Raw genomic sequence first — 20,200 nt, forward strand, 5'->3', positions numbered from 1 at the left:
GAAGCAATTTCTAAGCAAGATCCACAAGCTCAGGCTTTTTCACTGGGCCAGGGATCATTTAAAATGTAGTGTGGCTAAATGGAAGACTGTTCTGTGGTCAGACAAGTCACGATTCAAAGTTCTTTTTGGAAATCTGGGACGCCATGTCATCCGGACCAAGGAGGACAAGGACAACCCAAGTTGTTATCAACGCTCAGTTCAGAAGCCTGCATCTCTGATGGTATGGGGTTGCATGAGTGCGTGTGGCATGGGCAGCTTGCATGTCTGGAAAGGCACCATCAGTGCAGAAAAATATATTCAGGTTCAACAACATATGCTCCCATCCAGACATCATCTCTTTCAGGAAAGACCCTGCATTTTTCAACAAGATAATGCCAGACCACGTTCTGCATCAATCACAACATCATGGCTGCGTAGGAGAAGGATCCGGGTACTGAAATGGCCGGTCTGCAGTCCAGATCTTTCACCTATAGAGAACATTTGGCGCATCATAAAGAGGAAGGTGCAACAAAGAAGGCCCAAGACGATTGAACAGTTAGAGGCCTGTATTAGACAAGAATGGGAGAGCATTCCTATTTCTAAACTTGAGAAACTGGTCTCCTCGGTCCCCAGACATCTGTTGAGTGTTGTAAGAAGAAGGGGAGATGCCACACAGTGGTGAAAATGGCCTTGTCCCAACTTTTTGGGGATTTGTTGACACCATGAAATTCTGATTCAGCATATTTTTCCCTTAAAAGGGTACATTTTCTCAGTTTAAACTTTTGTTCCATGATTTATGTTCAATTTTGAATAAAATATTAGAAGTTGGCACCTCCACATCATTGCATTAAGTTTTTATTCACGACTTTTTTGGAATCCAGTTTGTAGATAGATAGATAGATTTCATGTGTTCTCCATTTATTCTTCCAGAAGACATTATGTTGTGTGATTTTACAAATATTCCTAGTTAGGTTCTTCTCTGGAGGATAGCACAGGAGACTATGACAGGAATTTCCCCGGAGTTGTGATAATTGGTCCCTTATCTTCATTCTGTGTATATATACAGGCAGCCATTTACATGAGATGCATGTGTCACCTCACATCATCTCATCCTATTCAGCCGTAGGAAAACAATACTCGGGACCATGAAAACCCCTCAAGTAAGCAGCATTCGAATCATATTCTGGAGCCAGGACCAGGCCAGGATTTATCTCCATCATTTGAATCAAAAAATTAAATTCCATTCAGAATACATTTTGTAAATCAATGCTTTTACTGTCACAATGTGTTCAGTCGCTCAGTATGTAATGTACATTTTTTGTACATTTTATAGAATTGAAGTTATAATTTTTGACTACAGAGGGTACTGCATTGATGTGCCATCTAATGTTTATGATAGGACTTAATGATATCTTAATGAATAATTTGACAATTTCACCTTTGCTGCATTTGTACATAAGCCATACAGAAGCCATGTGATGAAGTTATTCCACCAGAGGTAAAGAGAGAGAAAAAAAAAAAACATAAATACTGTAGGTTTAAGCTTTCATCACTCCTGAATGTATGTATTTATTGTAGTTACTGTACATACTGTAGGTGATGAGTAGAGATGAGTGAATTTTTCAAAAATTTGATTTGGACGGTTTGCCGAATTTTTGGAAAAAAATTGGTTTGATCGGAATTAATTCACCGCAAATTGCCTTAAAAAACATCTATTTTCTGGCTGCAGAGAGCCTGTATAGGGGCGTAGAACACTGTGCCTTGCAGTAACACGCATAGGGAGTCTGCTGTGGTAATGAAATAATACTGTGAGTCCATATGACATGCAGATGACAGGCGTCACTCTTAGACTCACTGCACACTTCACTTATTTGGGCAGTCACGGAGCCAAAACTGACCAAATAACTCAAGTATGAACTCAGCCTTACAGGTCGATGTTAGCGCCAAGAAGAAGCGCACTCCTTTTACACCGTCGTCAGCTGATTCCACATAGATGTCGACAGAACCTGTTCTATTAAACGCTTATACAAGTAGAGCCCCCCGACAGAGTGAAGAGGGTGTCAGCAGTAAGTTTGTGTTGACATCTCAGATTATTTTGCCCTTCCTCTGATCCATCAGAACAATAACCCACAAAAAACGGATCCTGTCTGTGGAGCATTCACCTTCACTTGGTCAGTATTTGGTCAGTAATCCATCAGTATTGCTAATGACAAAAAACAGGAGTGTATCCAAAACAGAGATGACACATAAATTGAATATTTGCATGTCTTCTGTGTTTTGTACCCACTCCTGCTTTTGGCTACCAAATCGCAAGAGAATTCTGATGGGACCATACTGGCCTTACAGCTGCTACACAGACAGGATCTGTTGTGCATCTCATTTTTCCTTAATTCTGACAGATCAGAAAAGGGGTCAACTAAATGATGATGTCAGCCAGGCCAAAAGGCAAAATAGTGGCCCAGTCATGAAGTGGGGAGGGTGGGAACAGCATGAGAAGTCCACAGAGTGGCCCTATGACATAGTGATGAGGTGGCAGCAGTATGAGGAGACCATAGAGTGGCCCAAGGACAGAATCTGGAGGTAGCGGAAGCATCAGGAGGAGGCCACAGAGTAGAACAATGACAGTGTGGAGGTGGCAGAAGCATCAGGAGACCACAGAGTGGCCCAATGAAAGAATCTGGAGGTAGCTGAAGCATCAGGAGGAGGCCACAGAGTAGAACAATGACAGTATGGAAGTGGCAGCAGCATCAGGAGACAACAGAGTGGCAAAATAACAGAGTGTGGAGGTGTCATCAGCAACAGAGTCTAGAGTAGGGCTGAAATGATTACTCAATTGTAATTTGACACAAAAAAATCCTCAATAAAAAAAATTTGTATCGAAGATTCATTTGTGTAACGTGACCACGGATCAAGATTGAAGCGCTTGCTATTATTCCCACTTCATGGTCTACCGCTGGCCCACAATACTCAACTTTCCAGCAGGGGGCCTCTGGACACTCCACAGCACATCCATGGTCCCCCGCTGCACTGACCTGCTGACGTACACACGCCGTGGCCTGAAGCGCTGAGTGACATCAGACGCAGAGCAGCACATAACGATGGAGTGTCGGCAGCGCCCCTGCTGGAAAGGTAAGTTGGTACAACTAAGGCTGGGCGCCCGGAGTGCACAGCATCATAGCAACTAATGACGCTGTGCCCTCCGGATGTCAGGAGAAGTGGGGGGATGATTTCACAAGGGGGAGAGCTGCTGGCACAAGGGGGAGAGCTGCTGGCACAAGGGGAGAGCTGCTGGCACAAGGGGGGAGAGCTGCTGGCACAAGGGGGGGAGAGCTGCTGGCACAAGCGGAGAGAGCTGCTGGTACAAGGGGGAGAGCTGCTGGCACAAGGGGGGAGAGCTGCTGGCACAAGGTGGGGGAGAGCTGCTGGCACAAGGTTGTGAGATGATGGCACAAGGGGGAAGATATGATGGCACAAGGTTGCAAGATGATGGCACAAAGGAGGAGAGCTGCTGGCACAAGGGGGAGAGCTGCTGGCACACAAGGGGGGAGAGCTGCTGTCACAAGGGGAGAGCTGCTTGCATAAGGGGGGAGAGCTGCTGGCACAAGGGGGAAGAGCTGCTGGCACAAGGGGGAGAGCTGATGGCTCTGGGGTGGGGGAGAGCTGATGACTCTGGGATGGGGCAGAGCTGATGGCTCTGGGGTGGGGGGGGAGCTAAAAGCAATGGGGGAGTGGTGCTGATGGCACTGGGGTGGGGGAGAGCTGAAGGCACCGGGGGAACGAAGCTGATGGCACTGGGAGATAGTGGAGCCGATGGCACTAGGGGTAACTGAAGCACTTGGGCTGATCACACAGGGGGGAACGAAGGATGTTGGGGACTGATGGCAGGGGGTCTGATAAGTTTTTATAAAGGAAAATAGTATATTAATTAATTAGAATACTCAATTAATCGTAAAAATAATCAATAGAATACTCGATTTGTAAAATAATTGTTTACTGCAGTCCTATTTTAGAGGTGGTGGCAGCAGCAGCATAAGGAGGAGGCCACAGAGTGGCACAATGACAGAGTCTGCAGGTGGCAGCAGCATCAGGAGGCCACAGAGTGGCACAATAACAGAGTCTGGAGGTGGCGGCAGCAACAGCATCAGGAGGAGGCCACAGAGTGGCAAGGTGACATAGTGTGGAGATGGCAGCAACAGCATCAGGGGACCATAGAGTGGCAAGGTGACATAATGTAAAGATGGCAGCAGCATCAGGAGACCACAGAGTGGCAAGGTGGCATAGTGTGGAGATGGCAGCAGCAGCATCAGGAGACCATAAAGTGGAAAGGTGAAATAGTGTGGAGATAGCAGCAGCAGCAGCAGGAGACCATAGAGTGGCAAGGTGACATAGTGTGGAGATTGCAGCAGCACCAGCATCAGGAGACCATAGAGTGGAAAGGTGACATAGTGTTGAGATGGCAACAGCAGCATCAGGAGACCATAGAGTGGCAAGGTGACATAGTGTGGAGATGTCAGCAGTAGCATCATGAGACCACAGAATGGCAAGGTGACATAGTGTGGAGATGGCAACAGCAGCATCAGGAGACCATAGAGTGGCAAGTTGACATAGTGTGGAGATGGAAGCATCAGCAACAGGAGACCACAGAGTGGCAAGGTGACATAATGTGGAGATGGCAGTATCATCAGGAGACCACAGAGTGGCAAGGAGACATAGTGTGGAGATGGCAGCAGCCATGACCTGATACTGCTCCTGCCTCCCCACCCCTCTCCAGCAGCCATGGCAGTGGAACGTCAGTGGAGAGGGTTAGGGTCCCGGCGACTGACAAATAACATTGCCTCCTCAAAGGGCCTGAGCAAATGGCAGGTGTCATGCATGAGCTGCTACTGGCTGACATCAAAGTTACACATGGGAGTACTTCTATCCACTTGGATCATCAAGAAATTGATGATGACCTTTCTCTGTTCGTATAGTCGGTCCAACAAGTAGAGGGTGGAATTCCAACGGGTGGAAACTTCACATATCAGCCTATGTTATGGGATGCTGTTCTGCCGCTGCAGCTCAAGGAGGGTGTGCTTTGCGGTGTACGAGTGGCTGAAGTGCATGCAAAATTTCCTGCCCATTTTTAGGATGTCTTTCAGATGGGAGGAACCACTTGAAAATGAGATTTAACACTTGTGCCATGCAGGGCGCATGGCTCAGCCCTCCTTGATGCAGCGCTGACACCATGTTCTTTCAATTTTGAATTGTCACGGAGAAAGCCAAGATTTGATTTCTTGATGCAGAACACGGAGTAGTTCCTCCAGTGTGACTCCATTTGCCCAGGCAAACGAGGTGCAGAACGGCGTGACACCGCCGTGCCCTGCACATGTGCTATGCTGGAGGCGCACTGTTATTTGTTCCTGCAGTGGAGGCTGAGGACACAGTGGAGAATGAGGAGGCATAGGCGGACATTGTCGCTGGACCAATGGCGTGAAAACGTGGAGGCGGAATCAGATGTCTTGAAGATGGGCGGAAGACTTCAGGAACCGCTTGACAACCAGATTGAACATGTGTGCCATGCAGGACGCATGGCTCAGCCTTTCTTGACGCAATGCAGACACCATGTTCTTCCCGTTGTTAGTCACCATGGTTCCGATTTTCAGTTGCCGTGGAGAAAGCCAGAATTCGATTTCTTAATTATTCACACAGAGCAGTTTCTCCCCAGTGTGACTCTGTTCGCCCAGGCAAACGAGCCGTGTCATGCACATGTGGTATTTACAGAAAAATGGGCCACAGCACTCTATTCATAAAATGGCAAGGGTGGGTGCACGTCCAGGTAGTGTTCTAAAGCTCCACCTCCAGAACTATAAATCTCACAAATATTTAGGACAGCACTCCTTAGGTAGTGAAAGGATAATGATTTTATTTCATGTTATTTCAGCCGGAAAAGGTGGTATGTCAGTTGCAACGTTTCAGGCTTAATAATCGCCCTTCATCAGGCACTCTGAGGACCACACTGTATGCAGCCGGCGCCGGCTGCATACAGTGTGGTCCTCAGAGTGCCTGATGAAGGGCGATTATTAAGCCTGAAACGTTGCAACTGACATACCACCTTTTCCGGCTGAAATAACATGAAATAAAATCATTATCCTTTCACTACCTAAGGAGTGCTGTCCTAAATATTTGTGACATGCACATGTGGTATGCTGGAGATGCACTGCCGTGCACTTTGGCAGACACCGGCAGGCTCAAGGACTGGCCTACCTTCTGTTCTACATTTTTGTGCAGGGATGGTACGGCTTTTTTGGCAAAGAAATGACAGCTTAGGACTCTCTACTTTATTTCGGCACAAGCCATCAGTTCTCTGAAAGGTGCAGTCCACCACTTGGAAAGGGAGGGACTGCAGCACCAGCAACTTGGACAGGAGCACATTCAGCTTCTACGCCATTGGATGAGTGCACGCATACTGCTGTCTCTTGGCAATCGCTTTAGTGATCTATTTCTGACGGAATGACCAATGAGGAGTAGGAAGAGGAGGAGGAGCAGGAACATCAGTATCAGCAGATGATGGGAAAGACAGACAGCTCCCTTCGGCTGAGGTGGTGGAGCCTTGACTGCCTGAAACTTTGTGAGCGCCACTGGGTGATGCAGTGGTTGCTGTGGCAGGCTAGACCACCACATTGGAGTCACGGTTCTTCCAGGCCACTTTATTGTAATGCTGCATATGTTGACGCAGGGCGGTGGTGCCAACATTGGCAACCCTGGCCAAGCTTCACCTTCTGCCCACAGATTCTACATATTGGTATGTTCACCTCCTCCGGTGACTTAACAAAAAACTGCCACACCGCCGAGTAGTTGATGTTACCCACAACACTACGCCGCTGCCTCCCTGAACCTGTGCACTGCTACTTCCTGGGCAGGTATAATATATTTTTCTTTTTCTACTGATATACGCCACAAAAGGCTTTACCACATATAACTAGAACAGTGAACGCCAAATATATTTTATTTTTCCACGTATATACCGTATTTTTCGCCCTAAAGGATGCACTTTCCCCCCCTAAAAGTGGGGGGAAATGGCAGTGTGTCTTATGGGGCGAATGCTGCTGTTTACACTGATAAACCGCCGCCCGCATGTTGCACAGCACGGTCGGAGGTGTATCAGCGAGGAGGGAGGAGGGGCTGGGGGCCGGCATCTAGTTTTGTAATGGCAGCGGGGCCCAGTGCAGTAATTGTATTCTATTGCACCGGGCCCCGCTCACTGTACTAATCGTATCTAACTGCAGTCAATGTTTAACTATAGAATATCTTCAATCCAGCAGCCTGTACTTACGTCAGTGTGGCAGCGCAACTCACTACCTCACGTGCCTGCTCCGCCCACTTTATGAATGAAGCACTCGGCGCAGGCACGTGACATAGTGAGTTACGCTGCCAAGGCCCGCCCATCTGCCCAGTCTCCTGGCTCTTGCCTCCTGCCTGCTCCGGACGTAAGTACCGGCTGCTGGATTGAAGATATTCTATAGTTTAACATTGCCATCAGTTAGATACGATTAGTACAGTGAGCGAGGCCCGCTGCAATAGAATAGAATACCCGCTGCCATGACAAAACTAGTGTAGATGCCAGCCCCCACCCCCTGTATTGGGGGGTCATTCACAATACACACAGACATTGTTATGGGGGGATCTGTGGATGACACATCGCATTAGATGCTATTTATCTGTCATCCACAGATCCCCCCATAGCAGTGTCATGCCATCTACAGATGCCCCCTTAACAGTGCCATCCACAGATGCCCATAACAGTGCAATCCACAGATCCCCCATAACAGTGTTATCCACAAATCCCCCATAACACTGTCCTCCACAGATCCCCCATAATAGTGTCATTCACAGGCTACCATTAGTTCAAAGCCCACCGAAAGCACACCTTTTGGTTCAAAATATATTTTTTCTTATTTTCCTCGTCAAATACCTAGGTGCGTCTTATTGGCTAAAAATACAGTACACTACTAAAGGCTTTTCAACAGATAACTGCAGCTCTGAATTCAGAAAATATTTTTCTTTTCTACTGATATACACCACTAAAGGCTTTACCACAGATAACTGCAGCGCTGAACGCCAAATATATTTTTCCACATATATACGCCACTAAAGGCTTCTCAACAGATAACTGCAGCGCTGAACGCAGAATATATATTTATTTTCCATGTACATAGACCACTAAAGGCTTTTCAACAGATTACTGCAGAGCTGAACGCCAAATATATATTTCTTTTTCCACGTATATACACTACTAAAGGTTTTTCAACATATAACTGTCGTGCTAAACGCAGAATATATTTTTCTTTTTCTACGTACAGTACAGACCAAAAGTTTGGACACACCTTCTCATTCAAAAAGTTTTCTTTATTTTCATGACTATGAAAATTGTAGATTCACACTGAAGGCATCAAAACTATGAATTAACACATGTGGAATTATATACATAACAAAAAAGTGTGAAACAACTGAAAATATGTCATATTCTAGGTTCTTCAAAGGAGCCACCTTTTGCTTTGATTACTGCTTTGCACACTCTTGGCATTATCTTGATGAGCTTCAAGAGGTAGTCACCTGAATGGTCTTCCAACAGTCTTGAAGGAGTTCCCAGAGATGCTTAGCACTTGTTGGCCCTTTTTCCTTCACTCTGTGGTCCAGCTCACCCCAAACCATCTTGATTGGGTTCAGGTCCGGTGACTGTGGAGGCCAGGTCATCTGGCGCAGCACCCCATCACTCTCCTTCATGGTCAAATAGCCCTTACACAGTCTGGAGGTGTGTTTGGGGTCATTGTCCTGTTGAAAAATAAATTATGGTCCAACTAAACGCAAACCGGATGGAATAGCATGTCGCTGCAAGATGCTGTGGTAGCCATCCTGGTCCAGTATGACTTCAATTTTGAATAAATCCCCAACAGTGTCACCAGCAAAGCACCCCCACACCATCACACCTCCTCCTCCATGCTTCACGGTGGGAACAGGCATGTAGAGTCCATCCGTTCACCTTTTCTGCGTCGCACAAAGACACGGTGGTTGGAACCAAAGATCTCAAATTTGGACTCATCAGACCAAAGCACAGATTTCCACTGGTCTAATGTCCATTCCTTGTGTTCTTTAGCCCAAACAAGTCTCTTCTGCTTGTTGCCTGTCCTTAGCAGTGGTTTCCTAGCAGATATTCTACCATGAAGGCTTGATTCACACAGTCTCCTCTTAACAGTTGTTCTAGAGATGTGTCTGCTGCTAGAACTCTGTGTGGCATTGACCTGGTCTCTAATCTGAGCTGCTGTTAACCTGCGATTTCTGAGGCTGGTGACTCGGATAAACTTATCCTCCGCAGCAGAGGTGACTCTTGGTCTTCCTTTCCTGGGACGGTCTGCATGTGAGCCAGTTTCTTTGTAGTGCTTGATGGTTTTTGTGACTGCACTTGGGGACACTTTTAAAGTTTTCCCAATTTTTCAGACTGACTGACCTTCATTTCTTAAAGTAATGATGGCCACTCGTTTTTCTTTACTTAGCTGCTTTTTTCTTGCCATAATACAAATTATCACAGTCTATTCAGTAGGACTATCAGCTGTGTATCCACCTGACTTCTCCACAACGCAACTGATGGTCCCAACCCAATTTATAAGGCAAGAAATCTCACTTATTAAACCTGACAGGGCACACCTGTGAAGTGAAAACCATTTCCAGTGACTACTTCTTGAAGCTCATCAAGAGAATGTGTCACAACCATGGTCATGGTCGTGACTCCTTATCTGCATGCAGTTGCCTGCGGTTTGGTTTTTGTCAATCACATTGTGAGGGCGGCTGGATTGTTGCCTAACATGTGGTTGCCACTGGCAACATGTTTATACTTGGCAGTATAGCAGCCTGAGCTGTTGCTAGGCAGCTTGCTGCAATCTGCATGCGGTTGCACCTGGCAACCTGTCTTTGTTAGGTGTGCCTTTTATTGGTTTGGTGTGCACAGGGTTTGAGTTGTGTGCACTTCCCCTTTAAATTTATGTCTTCCCTTCCCTGGTGTTGGAAGGGTTAACTTCCTTCCTAGTGTGTGTGCACTGGGTGTTTCTAAGTGTGGTTGTGGCTACTTTGGGCTATAAAGCTTTTGCTGGTTTCAGTTAGCTGACTGGTTCTTCAGCCATCGTTGCTGGAGACAGCCTCCTGTTAATTACCATCTGCCAGTGGGGGCCACCCTTGTGGTCATAAGGTTTATGTCATGATGTTATGTAGATGTGTATCTGATTTGCTTGTTTATTGCACCTTATGGTTTCCTGGTTTCCCGTGTCTTGTGTGGTGTGTGCTGTGTCCGTGTGTGTTCTTTGGACAGCAGCGCGTCTGCATGGGTTCCAGGCTTTGTGTCTGTGGCAGGTAGGTGCTTTACTTTGTATTTACCTGCCATTGCCATAGGTTGTTCGTGTCTCCTTTCTCTTTGTAGCTTGGCCACTTTAAACTCCTGTCTCTCCGCGTCCAGGAGGAACAGGTAGTCTACCCAGCTCCTAGCTTAAGGACCTGTGGAGGGTTAGTAGGGACCCAAGGTTCCGGAGCATGAGTCCTCCTACCTTCAAGGTCGGCTCATGCCGTTAGGAGTTAGGGTCAGATTAGGGAAGCTTTAGGAGGTGACCTGCTCCCTAATTCTGCCTTCCTGGCTGAGTCGTGATTATCATCTTCTGGCATCGCACGGCTGAGGGTTTTTCCCATCCTCAGCCGTGACAGAATGCCAAGAGTGTGCAAAGCAGTAATCACAGAAAAAGGTGGCTACTTTGAAGAACCTAGAATATGACATTTTCAACTGTTTCACACTTTTTTGTTATGTATATAATTCCACATGTGTTAATTCATAGTTTTGATGCCTTCAGTGTTAAGCTACAATTTTCATAGTCATGAAAATAAAGAAAACTCTTTGAATGATAAAGTGTGCCCAAACTTTTGGTCTGTACTGTATATACGCCACTAAAGGCTTTTCAACAGATTACTGCAGTGCTGAGCGCAGAATATATTGTTCCTATTACCCAGGCTCTAACTTCCCCTACTGAACCCTTTTCTGCATAAACGCTGTGGAATAATTCCTCCCTATCCTTTTTCTGCATTTTGAATAATCTTTCCCTGCACTTATAAAGCGTTTTTTCACCAAAATCAAGTCTTTCCTATCACTTTCCCTAGCGCTTTCTGACGTCTCTCCCTGCACTAAGTTCGCTAGAAAATGGCCGAATCTAAGATGCTGCCGCTATTTATAGGGCTGTGACATCACAGGGTTGGCTGGCTGCTGATTGGCTGCATGCATGGCATTGTGGGTGATCCCGCCTTAGCAAAGTACCTTTCTCCATGTCCTCACACGTGCAGCGGCCAATTTAGGAAAAAATTTGATTCATTACCGCGAAGCGTGAGGAAATTCGACTTCGGTGCATATCAAATTTTTCCTAAAATTCAGATCGAATTCCACTTTGTTAGCTTCAATTCGCTCATCTCTAGTGATGAGGTTAAAAAAGACACAGGTCCATCTAGTCCATCCTACTGAGTTGATCTAGAGGAAGGTAAACCCCAGTAAGAGACGGTCTCCAGAATTTATTTTCCCAACTCCATAACTGGCAACTAGGATAAACCATTGGAGGAATGATATTACTTTTCAAGATAGGTATCTCTCAGTTGTGTTTTATGAACCCACCATCGCAACCTCCTCTGGCAGACAATCTCTGTCTAATATTTATAGTGAAACCTACTTTCCTCTAGACTTAGAGGATGTCCGCATGTCATGGTTAGAGACCTATGTATAAAAAGATTGCTGTTGTGTTTGTTCATGTGTATACATACTGTCATTAGATCGTCTATAAGCAGTAATTTTCCTGACTAAATACACTTGTTTGATTATCTGTATTGTACTGCAATCCACCCATTCCATTAATTTCCTTGGTCTCCCTCCTCTGCATCCGCTCTAGTGTAGCTATGTTGTTCTTATACACAGGTGCACAGAATAATACACAGTATTTTATGTGTGCTCTGACGATTTCTATTGATACTTTTTATTTTTTTATTTGCTTACGGTCCATTGTAAAGTCTCGGTCTCTACATAATTCACCCAAATAGATTCACAAAAAACTTGGATTCAGCTCAAACCTTTACAAAATTCAGGTTGAATTGATTCGCTCATCTCTAACTGTGACCAAATTGAAGGTTGTACCATTAATAACCACCATCTTTTTCCTATTACTGTGCGTGTTATTAGTCCATTTACTGTATTTTCTCTAGATTCAGCACTCTCATCTTATGGGTCATTCTTTTAGGCAGTATAGTATTAAGTGACGTTAAATATCACTCAACCGAGACTTGAGTCTGCTGAAAAAGATATGGAGAGTCCATCTCCTGCTCCTTAGGACTCCTGCAGAGCAACTGATATTAGACAAACAATTACAATCACATCATCTGTGTATGTATAACCAATAAGCCAGATCAGGGCTTGATACCACCTCTGGGATCCAGAGCCTACCTCACCTCCTACTGTGGTCATACAAAAGAGAAGTGGTCACTTAGGAGGTCAACGTAAATTATCAAGTCTACTGAGGCAATGGCTCAAACAGGCATCTCCATCCTCCCAAACGGTTGTTGTTGTTTTTTTTTTTTTACAGATGATCAGTAGTGTTGAGCAAAGCGGTCTTTGGATGCTACATCTGAAGTCGCTTTGTACGAAATTTCGGATTAATCCTCTATGGAGATCAGACATAAGGTGAAACAAAAGAAATGCTGATCAGGAAAAATCTGAGGAAATGTCTTGGATAGGAAATATGGTTGGTGGTGACCCCTTGCATCAAGGTGGTGGTACACTGAGTCATTAGAAGAGTGATTAGTACTATTTCCACAACTACTACTACTACCACTGCTATTGGTTTATTTTACTTATTTATATAACACTGACATATTCTTCAGCGCTTTACAGACATTATCATTGCTCGCTGTCCCTAGTGGAGCTCACAGTCTAATTTCCCTACCAGTATGTCTTTGAAGTGTGGAAGGAAACCGGAGTACTACTAATGCTACCACTACTGTTACTGCTGCTACTACTACTACTTCTACTACTACTACAACTGCTACTATTACTGCTGCTACTACTACTACTATACTACTTACTTCTACTACTACAACTACTACTACTACTGCTACTGCTACTACTGCTACTGTAACTACCACTATTACTATTACTACATCTACTGCTTTTGCTGCTGCTACTACGTCTACTTCTAATACGTCTACTACTACTACTATTGCTGCTACTATTACTACTACTACTTCTGCTATTGCTGCTGCTACTACTAATACTTCTACTGCTAATACTACTACTACTATACTACTATTACTACTGCCACTATTGCTACAATGTCTACTACTACTAATTTTACTATGGTTATTACTACTACTGATATTTATATTACTACTGCTACTATTGCTACTGCTATTGCTACTACTGCTACTTGTACTACATCTACTACAAACCGGATTCCAAAAAAGTTGGGACACTAAACAAATTGTGAATAAAAACTGAATGCAATGATGTGGAGATGGCAAATGTCAATATTTTATTTGTAATAGAACGTAGATGACGGATCAAACGTTTAATCCGAGTAAATGTATCATTTTAAAGGAAAAATATGTTTATTCAAATTTTCACGGTGTCAACAAATCCCCAAAAAGTTGGGACAAGTAGCAATAAGAGGCTGGAAAAAGTAAATTTGAGCATAACGAAGAGCTGGAAGACCAATTAACACTAATTAGGTCAATTGGCAACATGATTGGGTATAAAAGAGCTTCTCAGAGTGGCAGTGTCTCTCAGAAGCCAAGATGGGTAGAGGATCACCAATTCCCACAATGTTGCGCAGAAAGATAGTGGAGCAATATCAGAAAGGTGTTACCCAGCGAAAAATTGCATCTATCATCATCAACTGTGCATAACATCATCCGAAGATTCAGAGAATCTGGAACAATCTCTGTGCGTAAGGGTCAAGGCCGTAAAACTATACTGGATGCCCGTGATCTCCGGGCCCTTAAACGACACTGCACCACAAACAGGAATGCTACTGTAAAGGAAATCAAAGAATGGGCTCAGGAATACTTCCAGAAACCATTGTCAGTGAACACAATACACTGTGCCATCCGCCATTGCCAGCTGAAACTCTACAGTGCAAGGAAGAAGCCGTTTCTAAGCAAGATCCACAAGCTCAGGCGTTTTCACTGGGCCAGGGATCATTTAAAATGGAGTGTGGCAAAATGGAAGACTGTTCTGTGGTCAGACGAGTCACGATTCGAAGTTCTTTTTGGAAATCTGGGACGCCATGTCATCCGGACCAAAGAGGACAAGGACAACCCAAGTTGTTATCAACGCTCAGTTCAGAAGCCTACATCTCTGGGGTTGCATGAGTGCGTGTGGCATGGGCAGCTTGCATGTCTGGAAAGGCACCATCAATGCAGAAAAATATATTCAGGTTCTAGAACAACATATGCTCCCATCCAGACGTCATCTCTTTCAGGGAAGACCCTGCATTTTTCAACAAGATAATGCCAGACCACGTTCTGCATCAATCACAACATCATGGCTGCGTAGGAGAAGGATCCGGGTACTGAAATGGCCAGTCTGCAGTCCAGATCTTTCACCTATAGAGAACATTTGGCGCATCATAAAGAGGAAGGTGCAACAAAGAAGGCCCAAGACGATTGAACAGTTAGAGGCCTGTATTAGACAAGAATGGGAGAGCATTCCTATTTCTAAACTTGAGAAACTGGTCTCCTCGGTCCCCAGACGTCTGTTGAGTGTTGTAAGAAGAAGGGGAGATGCCACACAGTGGTGAAAATGACCTTGTCCCAACTTTTTGGGGATTTTTTGACACCATGAAATTCTGATTCAACATATTTTTCCCTTAAAATGGTACATTTTCTCAGTTTAAACTTTTGTTCCGTGATTTATGTTCTATTCTGAATAAAATATTAGAAGTTGGCACCTCCACATCATTGCATTCAGTTTTTATTCACGATTTGTATAGTGTCCCAACTTTTTTGGAATCCGGTTTGTACTATTATTACTACCACCACTACTACATCTACTACTCATATTACTATTACTACTTCACCCCAAAAAACAACTAATACAACTACTACTACTACTACTAATAATAATAATAATGATACATCTGCTAATTCCATATATTACATCACATATCTCCTCTTTCATTCTCTAAATCCAGGAGAACAATCTGACTGTGGTCACTGAGTTTTTTCTGTTAGGATTTCAAGGCAGCCAACATCTAAGAATTTTCCTGTCCTGTCTTCTCCTGGTGATCTACACTGCAGCCATAGGTGGAAACCTTTTGATCATATTACTGGTGTCCATCAGTAAGAATCTCCAAACTCCGATGTACTTCCTCCTCACACAACTGTCCATCAATGACATCTTCCTGACCACAGATGTTGTTCCTAATATGCTCAACATTCTTCTGAATAATGGGGGGACCATTGCCTTCAACGACTGTATCAGTCAGTTGTACTTTTTTGGAGCAACTGAAGCATCTGAGTGTCTCATTCTCACGGTGATGTCTTATGACAGATATGTGGCCGTCTGTAATCCCCTCCGATATTCTTCTATAATGACAAGTGGACACTGTGTGCAGTTGGCCATTATGTGTTGGGTATTAGGTTTTTCCATCGTATTGATTTACGTTATAACAACATCAATGCTTACATTTTGTGAACCAAATATTATTGACCATTTCTTCTGTGATTATGTTCCTCTGTTGGAAAAAGCTTGTTCAGACACCTTTATTGTTGAAATTCAAGTTACAGTACTTAGTGTACCATTAGTTATCATCCCAAGTATCATAATCATAGTATTATATGCAAGTATTATTGTCACCATCTTAAGGATTCCATCTAATATCGATAGGAAGAAAGCCTTCTCCACCTGCAGCTCCCACCTCGTAGTCGTCTGCATATTTTATTGGACTATTTTCACTGTTTATGTCTTCCCAACAAGGGGGCAAACGTTGATCGTCAGTAAACTTCTATCCCTGCTCTACACTGTATTCACCCCATTCATCAATCCCATCATATACAGCTTGAGGAATAAAGACATTAAGAAAGCCCTACATGAAACAAGGAACAAACTATTAGAGTTTTCACGACTGGCTATGAAGTGGCATACTTAAAGGGGTTCTCCGGGAATTTAGAAAATTAAAATACTTAAATATGACTTTATTGTAAATATATTCCAAAATGCCTTTCATTATTTATAATGTCATATTTTGTTTAGGGAGCAATCATTAGGAAAAGCAAAATAATTGCCATCCTATTAATACACACAAAACCTGTCCTAATTATACAGGAAGACATGATACTTCCGAGCACTGAGGTAAAGAGCCGCCTCATCCTCCTCTCTGCTCTGCTTGTCAGGGATTATGATCCTGAATAGATGATAAGATCTTCAGCTGAATCTCTGTAGGAATGGAGTTCAAGAGGAGACATGAAGTACAGAGAGGACGGGCGAGACAGACTGTGGTAATTGAGACTACATACAAGAGCTGCTGCTCATTATCCACACATCTTCTCTCTCTACTTCATGGCTCCTCATGAACTCCATTTCTACAGAGATTTAGCTAAAGATCTTATTAAACTGTATTTAGGATCATAGAAGATGAGGCAGCTCTTTGGCTCAATGATCTGAAGTAACTTGTCCTCCTTTGTGATTCGGACAGATTTTTTTGTGTACTAATGGGACGGCGGCCATTTAATTTCTCCTACTGATTGCTTCCCAGACAAAATGAGCCATTTATACTAGAGATGAGCACATAAAAAAATAAAATTGATTCACTGGTTCACCAAATTTTGGGGGAAAAATTTGGTTTGATACGAATTTAGTCGTGGCAAATTGCGTAAAAAAATACTATTTTCTGGCTACAGATAGCCTTTATAGGGGTGTAGAACACTGTGCCTTGCAGTAACAGACATAGAGAGTCTGCTTTAGTGAATAGTGAAATAATACTGTGAGTCCGTATGACATGCAGATGACAGGCGTCGCTCTTAGAATCACTGCACACTGCACTTATTTAGGCAGTCACGGGGCCAAAACTGACCAAAGTATGAACTCGGCCTTACAGGTCGATTTTAGTGCCAAGAAGAAGCTCATTCTTTTTACACTGTCGTCAGCTGATTCCACATCGATGTCTACAGAACTTGTTCTATTAAACGCTTATACAAGTAGAGCCCCCCGACAGAGTGGAGAGGGGGTCAGCAGTAAGTTTGTGTTGACGTCACTGATTAATTTGCCCTTCCTCTGATCCGTCAGAACAATAACCCACAAAAACAGATCCTGTCTGTGGAGCACTCACCTTCACTCGGTCAGTATTTGGTCAGTAATCCATCAGTATTGCTAATGCCAAAAAAAACTGAAGTGGATCCAAAACAGAGATGACACCTGAATGGAATATTTGCATGTCTTCTGTGTTTTGTACCCACTACTGCTTTTGGCTACCAAATCACAAGCCAATTCTGATGGGACCATACTGGCCTTAGAGCCGCTACACAGACAGGATCCATTGTGCGTCTCGTTTTACCTTCCTTCCGACAAATAAATGATGATGTCGGCCAGGCTGAAAGGCAAAATAGTGACCCAGTCATGAAGTGGGGAGCGTGGTAACAGCATGAGAAGTCCACAGTGTGGCCCTATAACATAGTAATGAGGTGGAAGCAAAATAAGAAAACCACAGAGAGGCCCAATGACAGAGTATAGAGATGGCAGCATCAGGAGGAGACATAATTGCAAAAAAACAAAATGGCTGCACAACATTATATATGCAAACAATAGAGCTAAGGAATGGGGGCCTTTCTAGATAAAAGTGGTACAATACCGACTATAAATGAGTAATGGAAGCTCTTAGCGCACATACGTGTCGGGCCCACCTACCAAGCGTCAAGGTGGCTTCCGCAGATGGGTCCCTATCTTATAGAGTGGCAAGATGACATAGTGTGGAGGTGGCAGCAGTATGAGGAGACCACAGAGTAGCAAGGTGATATAGTGTGGAGGTGGCAGCAGCATCAGTATGCCACAGTGTGGCAAGGTGACATAGTGTGGAGGTGGCAGCAGCATGAGGAGGTCAAAGAGTGGCAAGGTGACATAGTGTGAAGGTGGCAGAAGCATGAGGAGAATACAAAGTGGCAAGGTGACATAGTGTGGAGGTGGCAGCTGTATGAGGAGACCACAGAGTGGCAAGGTGACATAGTGTGGAGATGGCAGCAGCATCAGGAGGCCACAAAGTGGCAAGGTGACATAGTGTGGAGGTGGGTGGCAATACCAGTACCCACTGAAGATGGTGGGTGAAAGAAGGAGCACTTAGCATCAGATGTGTGGCATCAGGTGGGTGACAGCATCATAATAGTAGCTGAGGCAGGTAGCCAGAAGAAACCAGTCTCTTTTGTAAAAGTGTTGGTGTGGCACCATGGATGATCTAGTCTGATGCATCAGGCATTGGTGGGTGGAAATCCTGGCTCATCCACACCTGATTTACACCTGATTCATCTTGACAAAGGTCAGTCTCTCCACAAGCGAGATTTCATTACTATTAGAGCGGAGGACCCCAATAAAATTCTAAATAATAGCCAAAACAAAAACCCAACTATATACCTAAATAAGAACTTTGATGTAAAGTTCCAACTGGAGAAAAGGGATTCCAAAAAAGAGAAAAAGGGGGCCTTCTTGAACACAAATCTGAAAAATAAATCCAGTTTTAACCATGTAAATTAATACTCACAAGATTTCAAAACATTTGGACAATTAGTATTGACGGATCTGAGAAAGATAAACCTAAAAAGAAAATATATAAACACAATTTAAATCGAGATGAGCAAGAGAGTATAAAATCACTTCAAAGAAATAATGATATTATCATTCGCCCAGGTGACAAGGCGGGGGTATTGTCATACTAGACTACATGCAATATTTTAGAGAATCCATGAGACTCCTATGGATCAGAAAACCTACAAGCTACTCAAATCCAAACCAATACAACAATACAAACAAGAATTTAATAAATTGATACAAAAAGAGAAAAGATGAGAAATTATTACTAAGGAAGAAGCAGATTTTATAAATATTCAGGTCCCCCATACAGCTATCTTTTATTACTAAAAATACACAAAAATATTACTAACCCACCAGGGAGGCCTTTTATATCAGGCATAGGCAGTTTAACATCCAATCTGTCTAAATATATTGATGTAATTTTACAAAAGATATGTTCACAAACTCCCAGCCTATGTGCAGGACACTCAGCACATCTTACAAATCTTGGAAACCATAGAATGGAAACCGGGGTATATCCTGGGGACCCTCGACATTACTTCACTGTACACTATAATTGAAAACCACAAGGGTAAGGAAGCCACCGAACATTTCCTAAAGAAAGATAATACACTACCAATAGAACAGATTGAATTTATTGGGGAGTGTAATTTGTTTATTTTAAATCATAATTTCTTCCAATTTGAAGTCTTTTTACCTACAGACGTGGGGTACTGCTATGGGGACCATATTCACACCCAGCTTTGCGAATTTGTATATGGGTAAATGGGAGGAGTTTAACATTTTTCCCAACTGCTGACTACGTGCGAATCTGGTCCTATGGCATCGTTTTATCGACGATATTGTTTTTATCTGGAAGGGTAAGGAGGATACACTCAATTAAAGTTGAGCGAACCTGAACTGTAAAGTTCGGATTCGTACCAAACTTTAGGGTTTTCGGCACCCGGACCCGAACCGGAACATTTACGTAAAAGTTTGGGTTCTGGTTTGGTGTTCGGCGATTTTTATGGTGCTTTTTTAAAGGCTGCACAGCAGCCAATCAACAAGCGTCATACTACTTGCCCCAAGAGGCCGTCACAGCCATGCCTACTATTGGCATGGCTGTGATTGGCCAGTGCAGCATGTGACCCAGCCTCTATTTAAGCTGGAGTCACATAGCGCCGCCCGTCACTCTGTTGTTACTAGTGTAGGGAGAGGCTGCAGCTGCTGTGAGGGAGAGATCAGGGAGAAATCTTATCAGGAACTGGTCTATGTACTCAGCGATCTACAGAAAAAGTGTTTTGTGGGTGCAGTGCACAATTGTTTTAAGCCTGCCCTGAGCCAACTACTACTGAAAATGAACTTTTTTTTCTTCAGTTAGTCAATATCAATACCTGATCG

At 43.9% G+C, this 20,200-nt stretch overlaps 1 protein-coding gene across 1 annotated transcript; it reads left to right on the plus strand.

Moving 5' to 3' along the window:
• Nucleotides 1-1,124: 1,124 nt before the first annotated feature.
• Nucleotides 1,125-16,172, plus strand: LOC122925441 (olfactory receptor 6N1-like). Its single transcript, XM_044276801.1, has 2 exons — nucleotides 1,125-1,139; nucleotides 15,216-16,172. The coding sequence occupies exons 1-2, from the start codon at nucleotides 1,125-1,127 to the stop codon at nucleotides 16,170-16,172; spliced, it is 972 nt and encodes a 323-aa protein (XP_044132736.1).
• The last annotated feature ends 4,028 nt before the right edge of the window (nucleotides 16,173-20,200 follow it).

Source organism: Bufo gargarizans, chromosome 2 (assembly GCF_014858855.1).
Source record: "Bufo gargarizans isolate SCDJY-AF-19 chromosome 2, ASM1485885v1, whole genome shotgun sequence".
NCBI classification, from domain to species: Eukaryota; Metazoa; Chordata; class Amphibia; order Anura; family Bufonidae; genus Bufo; species Bufo gargarizans.